Source organism: Clarias gariepinus, chromosome 25 (genome assembly GCF_024256425.1).
Source record: "Clarias gariepinus isolate MV-2021 ecotype Netherlands chromosome 25, CGAR_prim_01v2, whole genome shotgun sequence".
Lineage (NCBI taxonomy): Eukaryota > Metazoa > Chordata > Actinopteri > Siluriformes > Clariidae > Clarias > Clarias gariepinus.
This window is the reverse complement of record NC_071124.1, coordinates 9,139,465-9,158,553: the sequence shown is the minus strand read 5'-3', so window position 1 is coordinate 9,158,553 and position 19,089 is coordinate 9,139,465. Positions and strand designations below refer to the sequence as shown.

At 37.3% G+C, this 19,089-nt stretch overlaps 2 protein-coding genes across 2 annotated transcripts; one reads left to right on the top strand and one right to left on the bottom strand.

The window, feature by feature from the left end:
* Positions 1-696: 696 nt before the first annotated feature.
* psph (phosphoserine phosphatase) lies at positions 697-9,223 on the top strand. Its single transcript, XM_053486235.1, has 5 exons — positions 697-869; positions 4,889-5,023; positions 5,157-5,302; positions 8,260-8,408; positions 8,748-9,223. The coding sequence occupies exons 1-5, from the start codon at positions 730-732 to the stop codon at positions 8,856-8,858; spliced, it is 681 nt and encodes a 226-aa protein (XP_053342210.1). The 5' UTR covers positions 697-729; the 3' UTR covers positions 8,859-9,223.
* Positions 9,224-9,286: 63 nt separating this feature from the next.
* Positions 9,287-18,487, bottom strand: nipsnap2 (nipsnap homolog 2). Its single transcript, XM_053486102.1, has 10 exons — positions 18,386-18,487; positions 17,257-17,396; positions 16,458-16,503; positions 15,921-16,015; positions 14,890-14,960; positions 14,513-14,653; positions 12,629-12,660; positions 10,698-10,792; positions 10,516-10,599; positions 9,287-10,431 (listed from the first exon to the last, which is right to left on the bottom strand). The coding sequence occupies exons 1-10, from the start codon at positions 18,463-18,465 to the stop codon at positions 10,367-10,369; spliced, it is 849 nt and encodes a 282-aa protein (XP_053342077.1). The 5' UTR covers positions 18,466-18,487; the 3' UTR covers positions 9,287-10,366.
* Positions 18,488-19,089: the final 602 nt, after the last annotated feature.

The window sequence follows — 19,089 nt, the reverse complement described above, 5'->3', positions numbered from 1 at the left end:
CATCGGTTATGTCAAACAAAAAAACAAAAAAAGCCGTCTTATGCACAGAGAGATTAGCCAATCATTGTGACTTGGCCGTGATGTGATTGGCTAGCGCACCTGCCTCTGTCGCGGAAAGGGCGGAGCGGTTTGAAGGGCAGCTCCTGCCTCTGATTCTGTGTGGAAGAAGCCTTGAGGTAGCGGCAGTGACGGCTGGCTCCGCGGCTCGTGCGCTTGCTCAGACACCCGGCTTTCCCCCCCCCCAGAACGCTTGTGTGTGAAATCTGGCAGTTCATATTTCAGCGTGTATAATCGAAGCTTAAAGGTAAGCAATACAAAAATACATACATAAAACCTTGCACATATATTATAAACATTTTCGAATGCTTTTGGGTGAGTTGGGGTTGAACTCGGCCAGTTTGCCGGCTGGCAGTTAAGCTAACTTGTCAGAGGCCGCCTGTCTATCTGAGGGTGATGCAATCGTTTTGATCATCAGCGAACTCAGATTTGAGGGTTTTTTCCCATCAGTAAAATCTAACATTTCGCTTGCAAAACACCGAATAGCTTTACAGTCTGTTCGTCTGTGCAGTGTTGCATTTGATCTGTTTCACGAGAAAAAACAAGTCGGTCCAGTTCTATTCAAGTTCATTATCCGAACCTAATCCGTGCGTTCGTGCCATGTTTCAGGTCGCGCGATTCCAAACAAACCGTTTTTGTTTGTTTGTTTGCTTTTTGCAGGTGTTGTGCAGGATGATGACTCAAGCGCAGACGAAGGAGATGTTCCGCCTGGCCGAGGCGGTGTGCTTTGATGTGGACAGCACCGTGATCCGGGAGGAGGGCATCGATGAGCTCGCTAAGTTCTGCGGAGTCGGAGATGCTGTCACTGAAATGTGAGTGTCTTCCGTGCACAAAACTACCTAAATAAATAAAAAAAATAATATTTTTTTTAAAAGTCCTTCACTTGTGCAAAAGTGTCAGAGGAGGATACTTAAACAACAAAGAAATAAAACAGATAAAGCTACATGGTGTTCCAAAAGCCTGCATACAAAGGGAACAGTGAGCACTTTTTAGCATAGTGTCACTTTGCTTTAAAAACATCTTCCACATGATTGCTAATTCTGTGTCATGAGTCGAAGTCATGTCTCACTCATGGGAAGACTACACGTGCTAAGCTCATAATTGCACTTTAAATGCGTTCCTTTACATAATCTTTGTGCCATGTTGTTGTTCTGGAATATCACGGCCATCATGTGTCCCCAGAGGTATAAAAAAAGGAGCAAATGAGCGTAAAGCTGAGCCATCAATCCAGAAACCTGAAAAACTGTTGATCCAACCTTGCCTTATGTATCTAGACTTTTAGGATACCTTGTGTATGCAACATGCACCAATAAACAAATTTAATATATGAAATCTTACGGCTTATAAATATTGATAGCACAAACACTAACAGCAGCTAAAGAATTCAAGGCATGAAATGATCATGTGAATGTCAACCACTGGTAAAACATCTGTGTATGCTAATTATTCACTATCCAATTTTGTGTCCCTAGTTGAAGGTAATATACCAATAATTAATTTTTTTTTTTTATAATTGGGTCACTGCTGATTCAGGATTTTGCTGTTTCCCCAGTCTTCTGTAAGCCAAGAATCTGTTTGTTTTGGCATTGATCATCATATCCTCTTTAAACCCAAATGTCCCCATATGGAACATGACGTTTTCTCCCAATCTCATTGTCTATATACAGGTGCATCTCAATAAATAATAATATCTTTAAAAAGGTCATTTTACTTCAGTAATTCAATTCAAAAAGTCAAACTTCTATACATTCATTATAGACAGAATGATATTACAAGTGTTTATTTCTTTTCTTTTTGATGATTATGGCTTACAGTTAACGAAAACCCAAAATTCAGTATCTCAGAAAGTTAGAATATTACTTAAGACCAATTAAAAACATGTCAACACAGAAATGTTGGACTACTGAAAAATATGAACATGTACAGCTCAGTACTTGGTCGGGGCTCTTTTTGCATAAATTACTGCAGCAATGCGGCATGGCATCAGCGAGGAGATCAGTCTGTGGCACTGCTGAGGTGTTATGGAAGCTCACGTTGCTCTGCTAGTGGCCTTTAGCTCTTCTGCATTGTTGGGTCTGGTGTCTCGCATCTTCCTCTTCACAATACCAGAAAGATTTTCTAAGAGGTTTAGTTTGGACAAGTTTGCTGGCCAGTCAAGCACAGGAATACCACCTGTGCCTTTCCTCTTTTCCTCCCAACTCTGGGATCTTGATTTCCAAATGAAATGAAAGATTTACTTTCATCTGACGAGGACTTTGGTCAATTAAGTAACACTCCAGTATTTTTTGTCCTTAGCCCAGGTAGATGCCGCTGACGTTGTCACTCGTTCAATAGTGGCTTGACGCAAGGAATGTGACAGTTGTAGCCCATGTCCTGGAAATGTCTGTGCGTGGTGGCTTTTTAAGCACTGACTCCAGCTGCAGTCCACTTCTTGTGAATCTCACCCTATTTCTTGAATGGGCTTCATTTCCCAAACCTCACAAGGCTGCGGTTATCCCTGTCGCTTGTGCACCTTTTTCTACCACATTTTTTCTTTTTATTAAATTTTCCATCAATGTGCTTGGATACAGCTCTCTGTGAATAACCAGGTTCTTTAGCAATGACCTTTTGTGTGGTACCCTCCATCTTTAGGGTGTCAGTGATTGTCTTCTGGACAACTGTCAAGTATGCAAGCTTCCCCATGATTGTGTAGCCTACTGAACCAGACTGAGAGACCATTTAAAAGCTCAGAAAAGCTTTGCAGGTGCTTTGAGTTAATTAGCTGATGAGTGTAAGACATCATACGTCTCCAATATTTAACTTTTCCACAATATTCTAATTTTCTGATATACTGAATTTTGGGTTTTCATTTAATGTAAAGTTATAATCATAAAAATTTTAAGAAATAAAGCCTAGTTAATGGGCATCCTTCCTTGAACCACTTTTTTTGTTGGTGATAACCAAGAAAAAAGGGGTCATCCAACAAGACCTGCTGTTTTGTTGATGCTGTGACTCCGTCATCTAGCCATTAAAATGTGCCCTTGTCAGAATGGTTTAGATTCTTAAGCTTTCCTGTGTTTTCTGCTTTCAACACAACTTTGAGAACTTCTTAATGTCTAATACTGTATATTCCACCCACTTCCATGTGTCATTATAATCCGATAATCAATGCTTTTCCATTCACCTGTTAATAAGTTTTTGCTAAACAGTGCATTACCCAAATGACACGGTCCTTATATGTAAAAATATGCAGTGTATGCAAGCTTTGTAAAATACAACAGAGTCTTTGTTATAGAACTACCAAGAATTTCCTGGCATTTGAGTTTAGTTGGGTTATGAACAGAGCATGATTTTGTAATCAGCTCCTAGGAGTTAAAAGACCTTTGTCTGTTAAGTACTTAACCTTTGAAAAGGTTCATGCACACCACTGTGTAGTTTTGGGCTGAAACGATCCCTCGAGTAATTCGATTATAAAAAATCTTTTGCCTTAAAGCATCTTTTAATTAATTTTAAAAGCTTGTGTTATGTTTTTGCGCAATTATTTGTTTGGTATGAAACAGCGTACTTCCGGATGCAAGCCACCAGTAAACACAGACAAAGAAGAGCAGCTTATGTCACCCACAAAGCGGAAGGAGATTAAAACAATTAGCTGTGTATTGATTAGAGAGGGCGTTCTGTTGCGGGCTACAAAATGAAAGGGAACGATAAAAATATATTAAAGTTTATTTAAATTTGTGCATTTGTTTATTTTGATACTTATAGTCATTTGAAATACCTTTTAGTTTTTGCACCTGAGAAAAGGCTTTAAAATAAGAATGTGTAACACTGTAATGCACTTAATTTATCTCAGGCAACTTTAAGCTATTCCTTGTATTGTGAATAATTTTGTTGATAAAATGCTGTATACATAAAAAAAAAATGTTAATTTTTCTAAAAAGAAAACCAATTAATCTTTGCTTCTCTTAAATATTTTACATTGCTGTTTAATTAAGCAAAAGTACATTTTATCCGATCAATCGATACAATTTATGGTAGAATACTCGATTACTAAAGTATTCGATAGCTACAGCCCTAGTGTGGTTTCTATTGGCTGATGAATTATGTGTTTATCAGTCGTGTCCCCAATAATCACTGCTTATATAGTAGCTTACAGTGTTCAGTGACCCCTATGGTGTCTAAATTTGGAACTAGACCAGAACCTGGTCCTGACCAAAATGCCCGGTATCGGCTCCAGGGACCGTGTGGCATCCTGTCTCGATGGGGATTAGAGTTGTACTAATCTTTCCAAGCAAGCCTAATAGCTGGCAAGTCTTGTTGATTTGAACCTTTTACATAATAACATCTTAATCTAATATAAAGATTTATTTGTAGAAAATGCACTTTAGGCATTTAAGTGGAGTTTTAAACTACTTACCTTATATATGAGGATTACAATGGAACTACCACTGTTGAACCAGTACTAATTATGTTAGTAATGACTTTATGGGTAATATTAACTATTGTGATGGGCAGTGTTGTGTGTATTGCGTTACCAAGTACTTGGATTTTTTTGATGTACAGTAATGAGTAATCTAAAGCGACAATTAATGTACAATTAATGTAATCCATAAGCCAGAAGGCTGTCATTCCCAGTCTGTTAGTGTGTGTGTGTGAGAAAGTCCCCGATATGTATACACGTGTGTTTTAATAATAATTTTTTTAAAATAAAAACAAAGTGTGCGCGTGCGGGTGCGCATGTATACTGTACGTGTGGATGCTCACGTGTCTGATTGTAATTGTCCATGTGATTGTAATTATGCATGTCGTAGTCGGGCATAAAAGGGGATATTGATGAGCTAATCTTTGTTCCCAGGACTCGCAAGGCAATGGGAGGATCAATAACATTTAAAACAGCTCTGACGGAACGGCTGTCTATTATCAAGTGTTCACGGGAGCAAGTTAACAAGCTAATAACGGACCATCCTCCTCAGCTGACTCCAGGTATTAAGTAAGTTGATGTTGAATCAGTTTCCTACCACTGCTTTCCTGGTGGACAAATATAGTGCCGTCTGTCTCAACATTAGAACTTGAATATCTGAACTGAATCTGAGCATACTAAGATGTAAATGTTGTATGTACAGGGAACTTGTGGAGAGGCTACATCAGCGTAATGTGAAAGTCTTCCTCATTTCTGGAGGGTTTCGCTGCATTGTAGAACATGTAGCCACACAGCTTGGCATTCCTCTTGACCATGTCTATGCCAACCGCTTGAAATTTTACTTCAACGGTAAGAAACGCACAGCTTACAGACACACAGTCATTAATATACACTCAATTACCAATTTGTAGGTATTTGATTACTGACTGTAATCCAACTAACACTGATGAAAGAGCAGCTGTTAATGAACATCCTGTGCAAAGAAAAAGATGAAATAATTGTATTGTAATTGTACGATACACTGCATACCTCCAAGGCGGATCAACAAGGTAAGTGCATCTGGTAACAGTTGATATTGTGTATTCAATTAAATTCTATTTGTATAGCGCTTTTAACAATTGTCATTGTCGCAAAGCAACATTACACAATCTCAAGTGGCAAGGTAGAAAAATCTCTGAGATGGCAATAGGGACGCAAGCAGGGACTCCGGCAGGACTAACTATATCAGCATAAATAAAAGGGAGAGCCAGAAGGAAACACAGACATGAGGGCTCCCTGAGATTTAAAGCAAACAATCACCTCACCGTCAACAAACCTGAGTGATCAATAAGAGTGAGAAAGACAGCATCCAAACATACCAGTTCACCATAATACTCTACGTCCATGAGTCCCCCAGATCTGCTCCTTTACCTAAGGCAAATCTATTTATAAAAATGCTTGATTAAATAAATAGGTTTTTAGCCTGGACTTAAACACTGAGACTGTGTCTGAGTCCCGAACACTATTTGAAAGGCTACTCCATAACTTTGGGGCTTTGTAAGAAAAAGCTCATAATACGTGGTACTGACAAGCAGCCTGCATCCTTTGATCGAAGTAGAGGATAGGAGCTAATGAAGTAAAGATAACATAGGGGTGTTGTGCTCGTATCTTCTGGTTCTAGTGAGGACTCTCTCTCGCTTCTGCATTCTGAACTAGCTTGTTAATGCACCTAGTTGAACAACCAGACAATAAGGCATTACAATAGTCCAAACTAGAGGTGATAAAAGCATGAACTAGTTTTTCTGAATCGTTTAGTGACAATGTATTTTTTTACTTGGCAATATTTCTGAGGTGAAAGAATGCTATCCTGGTGATATTGCCTACATGAGCTTCAAATGAAAGACTAGAATCACACAGGTCTTTTACTGTTGCACTTGATGGAACAGAAAGGGCCATTTAAAGTTACAGTGTGATCTGAAATCTTGCTTCTAGCTGCATGCGGTCCTATGACTAGAACCTGTCCTATCAGGATTAAGGAGAAGAAAGTTAATTAGCATCCAGTCTCTTATATCCTTTATGCATTGCAATTTAGCAAGCTGGTTTTTCTCATCTGGTTTTGCTGAAACATGTAACTGTGTTATCAGCATGAAAAATAATATAATGCTTACGGATTATGTTTAAAGGAAGCATGTAAAGAGAAAAAAGCAGTGGCCCTAAATCTGAACCCTGTGGAACACCAAACTCCACTAGACAACATGCAGAATAATCACCATTTAAATCTACATGCTGATAACGATCGGTTAAATAGGATCTGAGCCAGGATATGGCCGTTCCCTTAATTCCTACCATGTTTTCTAATCTGTAAAGGAGAATACTATGATCAATGGTGTCAAAAGCTGCACTGAGGTTAAGTAACACAAGCATAGTGATGCAACCCTGGCCAGAGGCCAATAGGAGGTAATTTACTACTTTAACGAGTGCTGATTCTGTGCTGCGATGAGGCCTAAATTCTGACTGATACAGTTCCTGTATGCTATTTCTATGTCGATATGAGCATAGCTGCTCCGCTACTATCTTTTCCAGAATCTTAGAGATAAAGGGGAGGTTTGATATCGGCCTGTAATTGGACAGCTGACAGAGGTTGAGGTCAGACTTCTTAATTATCAGTTTAATAACTGGGAATTTATTTTAAAAGATTTTGAAACATACCCAGTGTATAATACCTGAAGGGCACTGGTGGCTTAGTGGTAGGTGTTTCGCCTGCCATGCAGGAGGCCCGGGTACAATTCCCAGACAGTGCCAAAACCCCAGCCACTGGATGGCGGTCCCAAGCCTGGCTAAAATGGAAGGGGTTGCGTCGGGAAGGGCATCCGGTGTAAAACCTGTGCCAAGCTTGTATGTTCGGACCGGATGGTCCGGTGTGTTGACTCCCTTACAGGGAGCAGCCGAAAGACCAACAGCAAGAACATGGTGTATAAAATCTGAACAACGTTGATACGTCTAACATGCTCATACCATACTATCAAGTCAGGATCAGTGTGGTCAACCATCCTGTGCATGCAATATCTGCTCAGTAGTCCTATAGTAGTTCCTTTATGCTGATAAAGTGGGAAGGGGGGGACTGAGAGATGTTTGCACAACAGTAATTAGAAACCCGTGATTGTATACAGTAAGCTTTGCTAATTAAAAATTGATAAGTCCAATAAACTGATGGCCTAAGTCTGCTGTCAATTGATTGTTAGTAAATCTGGAATTCTAGCCAAGATTACACAAACGATTTTCAACAATGTTACTATTCAAGCCATCAATGCCAAGGCATACAATTCTCTCACTTTTTCAAAAGTCTTTTGAAAAACCTTTTACATTTAGGAAACTTGCATAGATTTGTAAAAAGGGTTTTATTAAGGAGCATGTTGGACAAAGGCAGCTTGCTCCCTATAAGGGTTGTGATAGGATTATACTTTCCCCTCAAGATAATGCTATCATAGCACTAAATGGTCCTTTCTGCTGACTTGCAACCACTGAAATAAGTCTAGTACTCTAGGAACTTTGCAGTGCAAATTGATGGAGGGCACTAGGGCTGTAACAACATGTAAATAAATTTATTTGCATGGAATGTGGCAGTGCACATTAAACAAAATACATTAAACTTTAAAAACTATTTTATTGCTTGTCTTTTAATAATGGTCCTGTTGTTTTTAAACAATATGTATTTTTTTTTTTATATCAATCTATTGAGGGCAGGGGTTGCATACTTTTGCACTGTTACCTGGTATTGAATGATATCCAACTATTAATTTATTTATTTATGTTTAAATATCTTTTAGGAGAGTATGCAGGATTTGACGAAACTCAGCCCACAGCAGAATCAGGAGGCAAGGGAAAAGTCATAAGTCTGTTAAAGGAGAAGTATGGCTTAAAAAAAATAGTAATGATTGGCGATGGTGCCACTGACCTAGAAGCGTGCCCTCCTGCTGTAAGTGCACATCATATCTTTCTAAGGCTTTCAATAAAAAAAAAAAAATTTTTTTTTTTTTAACTTTTTTTGGCCAGTAATTTAGCTAATATTGTAAATGGCATTTACAGGTTAAATGTCTTTGATGATTCAAACCAGAATAATGCCTAATCGAAAAACTACAAAAATATCTGATTAACTCAAATGTAAAATTAATTTTAAAATGCAGACTTCATACTTGGAGACCCTCTTTATCGCATGGCAGTGTGCATGTAAATAGAAAAAGAAATATGATTTGTAATCTATAAAATAAAAAAAATAAAAAATGTACAAGATGAATAACTTTATTTAATATTTCAGAGTGCTTTCATTGGCTTTGGCGGCAACGTGGTGCGGCAGCAAGTAAAAGAAAAGTCTTCTTGGTATGTGACAAGTTTTGGAGAGCTGCTAAAAGAACTTGAGAAGATTTAACTACTTTGCATCACATATTCTCACCATTGCCTTGTTTGTGTGTGCCTTCGTGCTGACTTTATGTATTGCACAGTCCGACTTACTTGCACAAATTTCTAATCTTGATGTCTGAATTTTAACATTCCATCATATAAAGCTATTTAATACACTACAGTGTTTACAAACTGTTGTTAAAATGCCCATCTAGTTAAAAAGTGATCAAAGCTGTGATGTTTTAATTTCTTCTAGCATTTTGATGATGGTAATGATTTAGTAGATCTTAAAATTGTAATGTATTTTTTTTACAATAATATATGCAAAATGTGTGCATCTATAAAGGAGACCTTCATTTTGGTATTTACCATAGGAAAATATTAAAATTTATTCTAAGCTACACTGCAATTCTGTCTTCAAGAGTTGTTATTCTAAAAATACTGCATTCAGATAAATCAGGGACATTGTAATTTATTAAACTGCGATTGAAAAAAGCAAGGAAACAAATACACAGAGGGTACATATTTGAAAATTAAAGCTCAATATCCAGTGCACAATAGCCTGAATACAACAAAAAACATTATTCTTATAACAAGGATATATTTTTTAAAATAAAAACAATAATGCCTGTTAAAACTGGACATGCAGGTTTTCTACATGTCATACAGTACAGGGATGCTTTCTAAGGTTGGGTGCATCGGGCCAGGGGTAGCTTAGTGGTTAAGGCATTGGACTACGGTTTGGGAGATCCCAGGTTCAAACCCCACAACCACAAAGTTGCCACTGTTGGGCCCTTGAGCAAGGCCCTTAACCCTCAACTGCTAAGTTGCTCTGGATAAGAGCGTCTGCCAAATGCCTAAATGTAAATGTAAATGTTATCGCCCCAAAACAATACAGGTTAGATACAGAGATTGAGTTTTCTGTTTACACATCTCCCATCAACCTAATATATATATATATATATCTTTATGATGTAAAATAATTGGACAAGAAACAGCTGTAACCATCAATCACATTTAAAGTGCCTTAAACAATACTGTGCAAAGTATAGATTTGACATTTTTCAGTTAACTTACATTTCGCAGTGACAAAAAAAACGGACAGGCTTTTTTTTTTTTTTTTTACAGAGATAATCAAATGCAATATAAATAAAGCACCACTGTGAATTGTTTAAACCAACATTAAATAATAAATATCATTTAAAGACCCTGTAATATTTGACATACTGTTTGTGCGTTTTTTTTTTTGTTTTTTTTTTACCGAGTTGGGCCACAATGCTAACATTTTGTGTGTGTAAATATTCATTGTATATCAGAAGGATAAGGTTTACTAACATGATGAATCAGTTTCGCCCTTAAAGGAGCATAAGCTTATATCAGGACATATTTCTTTCAATGCATTCTCAATTTTTTCAGTTGATACAGATGATATGTTAATGGCCATAGAGAACATTGAATGGATGAAAATGAATTGCTGTGCGATATATACAGCACTGGTTCCCATGTGAATGTTGTTTTTCGCTTGTGAAGAAAGTATTACTTCAGGGGCGACGCCTTCATTGGAATCATAACCCTGGACTCCATATGTTGAATCAGCGGCACTTAAAGACAGGACCAGATTTTTAGACATGCAAATATCATTATTTAAAAACAAAAAAAAGTACAATATAGGATAATAGACTTACCTGTGTAGTAGACCACTTCATTCCAGCCCTCATGTTGCCACACTGCGTTGCGAGTGTCCTCTCTGGACTGCAGGTCCTTATATGCTGACAGAAGTGAAGAAAAACGCTAAGCTTTGAAATTACAGAAATAAAATTATTCATCATATATTCAATATAAAGTATTCATCGTGACGTGTGTTTACCCCAGAGATGATGGACCATGTAAAGACTTCCTATCTGAGAGAAAAATCCTCCAACAGCTTCACGGTTTTGCTGCCGATAGCGAATTGCTCGAGCCCTGAACAAACCAAGTAAAGGTGTTAATTGTTTTGGTCACAATTATTCACTGACTTTATGACACATCATGTATCTACAGAATACAGGGTTGTGGAAGGTCTGGAGCCTATCCCAGGAGACTTAATGCAAAAGGTGGGGTACACCCTGGATGGGGTGCCATTTAGACACTACGGGCAATTTGAGAACACCAAATAAAATAATCAATGAAATTGTCTTAATAAGGGCGGCAAAAAAACACAATTTGGCTGAGTGTGAGTTTGCCATTTTAATAGGGTTGTACTCACTCACTCATCTTCAATACCGCTTTATCCTGTATTCAGGGTCGCGGGGACCTGGAGCCTATACCAGGGGGCTTAGGGCAAGAGGCAGTCCATCGCAGGGCACACACACTAAAGGCAATTTGGGAACGCCAATATGCCTAATCTGCATATCTTTGGACTTTGGGAGGAAACTGGAGTACTCGGAGGAAACCCACCAAGCACGGGGAGAACATGCAAACTCCATGCACACAGAGATTGTAATCGACCCTGGCCAGGACCCGAACCTGGACCCTGGAGGTGCAAGGCGACAGTGCTAACCACTACACCACCGTGCCACCTAGGGTTGTAATGGATCACAAAAATTCAGATTGTATTATGGTCTTTGAGTCACGGCCCGAATCATTTTTCAGATCAGCAATTTTTAAAAAATAAATGAACAAAAGGGAGAAAATATAATTTAACTTCTTAGTTAGTGCTTATATAATGTATAGAACGCTTAAAGGAAATCTGCCTGGGGTTAAAACTTGTTTTAAATTAAACTTTTTAAATTAAAACAACATTTAAGATATTCAAGAATTTAACAAAATCTTCAAATGACATTCAATCTACCTATGTTAGTTAAAGATTATGAAGAGACATGATGGTCCTTTTTTCTTTTTTGTTATTTAAACAATAGTAAAAATTCATGTTCTGTTGCATCATTTAGAAGTTACTGCACTCGACACAGAGCCAGTTAAGTTCAAGGCTGATCAGTCATAGCTGATCAAGCTAAAAACTAGACAATTCCAGTCACTGGCTGATCGAATGAAACAGCTTTATTATAAATGTATTAATTCATTTAAAAGTCAATTTTAAAGTCGGTTTGGGGATACATGTATCTGTATCTGTAACCGAATCAATTTCCCCCTCATCTTTAATAATAATAATAATAATAATAATAATAGACATACTTTTTATCATCCTGGGCTGAAAAAAAAGTGTTTTGGGCAGGTTATAAAATCTAGTTTTATTGCAACAATGCATGTACATATAAAAATATTTTATTTATTTAGTGTTTTTCCTTCACTATCACACCCACCTCAAGTCAAAAAAGGCTGCTAATTTATTGATTAGTTAAATCAGGTTTACTAAAATGTGCAGAGCAGGTAGTTGAAGTTGAGAAACGGAGCTACAGTGTGTATACAATATTTGGCCTGTTTTTCTTTATTTTAATAAAAGGAATATAGAGGGAATATAGAAGAATTCAGCATTATCACTATTCACTATTAATCAATGCATGATTTAGTGTTTGAGTATCTGGCAACCCACAGACCAATGACACGGGAGCATAGTTGAGTGAGTTGAGTGTAAATAGTTGAGTGTAAATAGTTGAGTGTAAATGCAAACTGCATGTGCAAGAAAGAGACTTTGAACATTAATAATATGAATGTCCCAGGAAACCTGTTGGCATGGTTACTCATATAGTGAATGTAACGGTGGACTGACTAGATAAGCACAATACATATTTTTGTTTTTATTGTTTCGTTTGAACATGAATTAAAGAGAATTGAAAGATTCTTAAATTGAAGATTTCTTACCAGTAATTCCCCCATTCAATCATGGTTCCTGGCTGCAAAAGGAAGAAACTATGGTATGTTACATGCATACATGATACATGCATATTTTTAGCAGTTCCTAAAATAAGAGCAAGTTCTTGGGAATCAGGTAATAAACAGGTTCAAGCTGATCAACATTCTCATGAGAATTTCTGCCTACAGTAAGTTCATGACCTTGCATGCATGTCGTGCATGCTAGACGTTGGGTTCATAAGTCTTTCCTAGACTGTTCAGTCAGGTCACATGGATGAGGGGGACATATCCTGCCATCTATTTGATACAGCACCTCTATTTTGGGTGGATGCCATTAGGGTGTCCTGAGAATAGCAGTAAGATTAATTTTGTCAAGGTCTTGCCAGCCGCCTCAGGGCCAAAAGCAAGACTCTTTAACCTAGTTGTTGAAATCCAAACCTGTACTTAAAATATAGATGCAAAATATCTGCCATACGTTGGAATGATGACCTGGCTGGAAGTCAGTGTTGTTGTTTGGTGGGGAAGGTGTACATCTTTAAAAATAAGCTTCATTTAGATGAATGGATTAAAACCAGTCCTGGGGGCTACACAGCTTGACCTATGTGTCATTTGTAAAATTTGAAAATGCAGGGGCTTCAGGAGCCAGTTCAACCTTCTTACCCCATATTTCCACCAGGTGAGCTATGCTGCATTCCAGCTGCCAGAGTCGATTGCTGCCACTCTAGTCATTTCTTGTGGTCCCACTAAGAGTGCATTTCAGCATGCTCCCATAGGCAATCCACTAAAGATATGTGAATAGGCTATACTTTTTCAAATAAGCCACAGGTAGCAATTTATGAACATTTATACTGGCCCAAAGGTCAAGTCAAGCTGCTTCATGACTGAAACACAGCTGGTGGATCATGAAGCCATGAAGAGGAGCAAAGGATACTGTAGATCTGCTTGTGGTGGAAATTCCGAGTTAAATGTGAAATTCAGCAAAAAAAAAAATGCCATCCAAGAAAATAATCTAAATTTAACCTCTTGTTTGAACTGCAAGGTCTACCATCTATATAAATAAAAGAAAGGTTTTGTCTGTACATTGGTCCAAACTTTTAATGATAACTTTTTGTTTCCTACATTGGAGGACCCAAAACCAAAACTGTCCTACTGTCCAACCAGATTTTGTCACACAGCAAAACTGGCTGAATGGAAATTATTGTAACTTTTGCAGTTAAGGGTAAACCTGCGCCATAAATAAAATCTAAATGTTGAGTAAAAGTGAAGTTATGTGCCAGTTGGATTAAGTGCCTAAATGCATTTCAGAGGTGCACTTTGTCTATATAAACAAAAGAAAGGTTTTGTGTTTACATCGGTCAGACCACGCTCTTTCAATGACATCTTTACCTTTCATACACTTTCAGGACCGATTTGCGAAATTTTCACACAATCACACAAAACTGGCTGGACAGAATTTAATAAAAATTATGCAGTACTTGGGTATTTGACTGATGTTAAACCTGCACCATAAATGACTAAAAAATGTTGAGTAGAAGTGAAGGTATGAGCAATTATTTGTGTCAGATTATGTCACAGCATGTAGCTCTTTTCCCCCCATTTTTTCTTTTTTTTTAACTAATAATAATTATTTCTAATAAACTGTACCAACACTGTACTAATAAATCTGCACCAACCGAACTGAATATTATTAACTTATATTAGAAATCCTCATATAGAGGTTATCAATATAGAGAGAGGCTTTATCTAGAGATTTTTTATTTAGAGGTTTCTTAGGTCAGACCTGGAAAGAAAAACAGCCTTCACCCTCAACCAAATTTATAGAGCTGTTGGTTTAAAAACCTCCTAAAATGAAAAGATCTGATGGAGTCCTAAAAACAGAGTTTTATAACTCACTCTTAATTGGTATGATCGAAGTTCATAGATATTTGGTCCCTCGCGTGGAACTGGCTCATTCCAGAAACTAAACTCCAGCAAAAGCTGATTGCGGCGAGAGAGCAGCATCTTCCCCCGTTCCTTTCTGTACTCCAAAAATTCCTGTTAAGTCCAAAAGGACATGGAAATCATGCAAACGTATTAAATACACATAAGTAATAAGACATTAGGAACGCTTAAAACTGGAAGTTACCAGTTATAAACCAAATACTGTAGGTTTACCAGTAATAACTCACTCTGAACGTAATAGGAAAGCTTTAGCATAATTTACTTTTAACAACTTGGGTGACATTTAAACACCTGAAACAAAACAAGACATCAATTAAAATATCATCTACCTTATTGTTTTTCAGTTTATTCATGACCTCGGTCAGGGCAGGGTAGCCTCCGCGGTACCTCCACAGATGAACTATATACAAATAAATATACATATCAGTCAGCACCTGCCAAAAGACCTCTTATTAATGTCCACAGAAATGCTTACAAGGTTAGATTTTACTTCAAAATGCACTGTGCGTGAAATACAGAATATCTAAAGACTGACCTTAGAAACACCTATTTAATGGACATGATCAAACTGTGTATTGTCCTACAAATTTGATATAGGAATGTATTTGTACACAAAATATGTACACAAAATATTCCTATATTCCTATTTGCACCTCCAGATCCCGGTTTGATTCCCCCCCTCTGTGTGCATGGAGTTTCCATGTTCTTCCCTTGCTATGGGTTTCCTCCCACAGTCCAAAGACATGCAGATTAGGTTAATTTGCGTTCCCAAATTGCCCATAGTGTGTGAATAAGTGTGTGAGAGTGTGTATGTGTGTGTGCCCTGGGATGGATTGGCACCCTGTCCAGGAATTGGCACCCTGCCTTGTGCCCTAAATCTTCTTGGATAGGCTGTAGGCTCCCCGCAACCCTGAATGAGTTGTTCTGGCTAGCTTCATGTAGAGTATTTCTTGTTTTTTATCTTACCAAAAACAATCAAGCTAAAGTTGAGAAGGCAAAGTGTTGCGGCACATGTCCCAACCAAAAACACACTAATTTCTACTATTTTTGTCCAGAGCGCTCAGACAATCCGGCTGAATGTTTGATTTAGGTTTTGTGGGGATGCGTGCAAAAGTGAGGAAGATACAGATGTCTAGTCAAAATTGGAACAGCCTTTACTCCTATTTCGTGTCTACTAATAAATGAGATTGAGCACTTTAGAGATTTTCACTAAACAGGCTATTTTACAGGACTACACATTTGACTAAATGCACATGTCCAAAATGAATAAAGCCTAGCCCAGATTAATAGAAAACTCTAGGAAAATCACATATTTCTCCCCGTTTCAGGGCTTGAAAAAAAGAAATCTGCAGGGTCCTACCAGCCTGGTCTTGCTCTCCATACCAGGTGTTCCATGTTCCCACCAGCTCACAGGGATAGTATTTATCCTCATGGATTGAAGCCAACACATTTTCACTGTTGGTCACAATATAGTCATGGCAATCATCAGATAGATATTGTGTTAAAGATTTAATATAGGAATACTGGACAGTATACATCAGTGACAACTGGAGTGACAGCAACAAGAAAGAGTAACATTCAAAATTCTAAATTAACTACTAAGAACAGTTTTATTTTTCCTTTATTTTGAGAAACAATACAAGTTTTGAAGTTTTATTTTAAATTAAAAGTGTCTCTGAAATGCAGTTCAGATACGAAGCTCCTGTTCCTGCCAACTATCTCACTACAACAGACCAAAATACATTCTGAGTAGAGTTACATTACAGATGGCATTTCAGTTTAGTCTCAAGGTTTTAAAAGGGCATTCTTAATTAAGAAAAGGTAAATTGTTAACTGGCTTGTAACTAATCACCAAAAACACTTAATATAGAACATATGGGAAAAGGTCAGTGCTTACCAGAGTTTGTTATAATCATCCAGACATTCCGGCTTCACACTGTGAACTAAAATAAAGAATCAATTGGTTATTATTTACACTGTTAGATGTGTCACTGCTTTCTTTTTCACAGTAAATTACAGGTTGCACTTTATTATTACCTTACAGTAAGATTACTGAACAAATTCTTACATTAATGTACTATAATTAGCTCTATAATATAAATGCATACAGATATACTGTATTTATAAAGATTGTGCAGTAACGTTATATCAGTGAAAATTAAAAATTGCCACTGCCTGGCTAAAAATGTCGCCGTTTCAAAAGTGTCAGATTTCTGACCTGCATCAAACAAAGAAAGCAATAAAATTGCTCCAATACATTATGAAACTTTAGGAAAGTAATGAAAGACAACTATGTAGAAGCTACATACAAGATCATTTTGACATATTAATATTAATAGCATTACAGTAGGTGTTTAGTTTAGTTTATATTGTCATCGCTTGTTTTGCTATGCTGTACCTGTTTCTGGTAGCAAAAAAATGTTTTACTTCTTGCATCACATCACTGTAAACTCAGAAATAAATGTCTGCCTTGATGCCAATGTGATATGATAAAGTAAACTTTTTAGTAGTTATCTTTTACACAGAAAAGTGAATACCTTCAATATTATTAAATATTTTTTTTTATTAATAAAGGCATCATACATGTACCTTCTTAAGCAAAATAAATAAATAAATGAAAAATAAAAACAACAACAAAAAAGTAAATTAACGACATGCATAGATAAATAAAATAGTAGGATCTTCTTATCACTTACACTGAATTTTATAAAGGTTATTTTCTTCTTTCTTAGCCAGGAGGTGAGAGTGAGCGTCTTTTCTTGCGTCCACTTTATGCACAAATAGAGATTTAACCCAGCTCTCTTCTCGATTTCTTTGACTGGATGCTGACAATCCCCTAGTATCGTATAAGACAATGCAATTAGGCTTTTCTAATACATTTGACTGTGAAGTACTGTAAGTGTAAGTAATCGACCGAGCTGTTCTGCACCACGACTAGACAGCGATATCTGAAGGATATTATTTTACAATTAAAGTCACAATAAAATACAGTGCAATAAAGTCTACCCATGCCAAAGCATCCAACCGTTACCAAAGCAACCAATGTAAACAGGTCGATACTGTGTCAGATTTGGGCTGCCTGTCTGAACAGAGCCAAATCTAATCTGATCTTTTTCAAAGAACAGTGTGGCTGGTTAGTGTTGAAGATCAGACCTGTGAAACAAATCGGATTTGCCTGCATTTTGAACAAGGCCTTAGTAAAAATTGGTAGTTTCTTCGTGAACCTAGGGTAAATAGGTGACCATCTTGATCATCTAAACGTGTTCATTCCTTTTACACTAATGTGATATTTGTATCATAGGGAGACACTTTTTGAATTTTTTTGGTGATATGTATTTGGATTTTATTCAGTAATGAGGGGGATGCCAGATAATTTACCAGCTGACAGATGATGCACCAGTGATCTGTCTATTGGCAATGGATAGCTGTTTCTATAACAATCAATCAATCAATCAATCAATCAATCAATCAATCAAAGGAATGAATAAATGAATGTAGGAAAATTGCAAAATCATTGGAAACAGTGAACTGCGCCTGCTATTGTAACCAGGCCTGGAAAAAGTTTTCTGTGCAGTCTAATCTCCCTTGATACAATCCTCAATCGATGCTCTATTAAACATAAACAACAACACTGTATTTAACACTGTATAGTTTCAAACATGTTCCGTAATGAATGAGACGATGTGTAAATACGTCTGCTTCGCTCTCGCTGCACTTGTACGGAACAGGATGTGCATTGGGACACAGCCGGTTATCTGATTCAATCATGCATGCTGCTCCAACAAGAAAGCATTAAAAACAGTAATGGAAATAAAAGATTCCGACCTGATAAGTGGGACCTGTCCTGCCTTGTGTTTCGCCGATCTAAGGCCGCTGAAACAGCGCTGAAGGACTCCGGTCGCCATCTTCACTTACTGTATATCGGACAGAAAAGGGTTACTGATGTAATGCGTATGTCGTCCACCAGGGGGCAGTGAAATTCCATCTCGGGGACTTTTTAAAAAAAGCAAACAAACGTCCAGATTGTTTGGATAAGAAAGAGAATCGTTTTACATTAAAATAGATTTATAAATAGATTTGCTTAAAACGACATCAGGGATTGGATCAGTCTAATGTTTTGTCCCAGTACTTTGAGTGTTCATACAAAGCCGTTAGGATATTTACAGTTCACAGTGTGTCCACCAGGTGTCATTAAACATATCTATTTTTATACAGTGGAATCTCAGCATAAGAATGACTTCCCCTTACGAATTGAAAGTTTTAAAAGGACTTAAAAATTTTGAAAGGAATTTGCATCGGCATACAAAGCATTTTTGGCATACAAATAAACGAAATGAACCGAATTCCAGGCTAAGTTGCGGGTACGTTCCGGAGCCGTTCAAAACTTAATTGAGTCAGTGGAAAGCCAAGGGAAGTGAGTTTATGAATTTTACAAATGTAAGAATTCCAGAACGTATTAAATGTGTTAGCTGAGTTTCCCCTGTATATCAATCAATCAATCATTTATTTATACAGCACTTCTTAACAAC

Bases quoted from the DNA above. Each gene is read 5' to 3' on its own strand.
- psph (XM_053486235.1), top strand. From the start codon at position 730: ATGATGACTCAAGCGCAGACGAAGGAGATGTTCCGCCTGGCCGAGGCG. The intron at 5,024-5,156 runs GTAAGTTGATGT...TTGTATGTACAG, and splicing joins CAGCTGACTCCAGGTATTAA to GGAACTTGTGGAGAGGCTAC. The intron at 8,409-8,747 runs GTAAGTGCACAT...TTAATATTTCAG, and splicing joins TAGAAGCGTGCCCTCCTGCT to AGTGCTTTCATTGGCTTTGG.
- nipsnap2 (XM_053486102.1), bottom strand. From the start codon at position 18,465: ATGGCGACCGGAGTCCTTCAGCGCTGTTTCAGCGGCCTTAGATCGGCG. The intron at 17,397-18,385 runs GTCGGAATCTTT...ATACGATACTAG, and splicing joins GGACAGGTCCCACTTATCAG to GGGATTGTCAGCATCCAGTC. The intron at 10,432-10,515 runs GTAAGTCTATTA...CCTGTCTTTAAG, and splicing joins TGAAGTGGTCTACTACACAG to TGCCGCTGATTCAACATATG.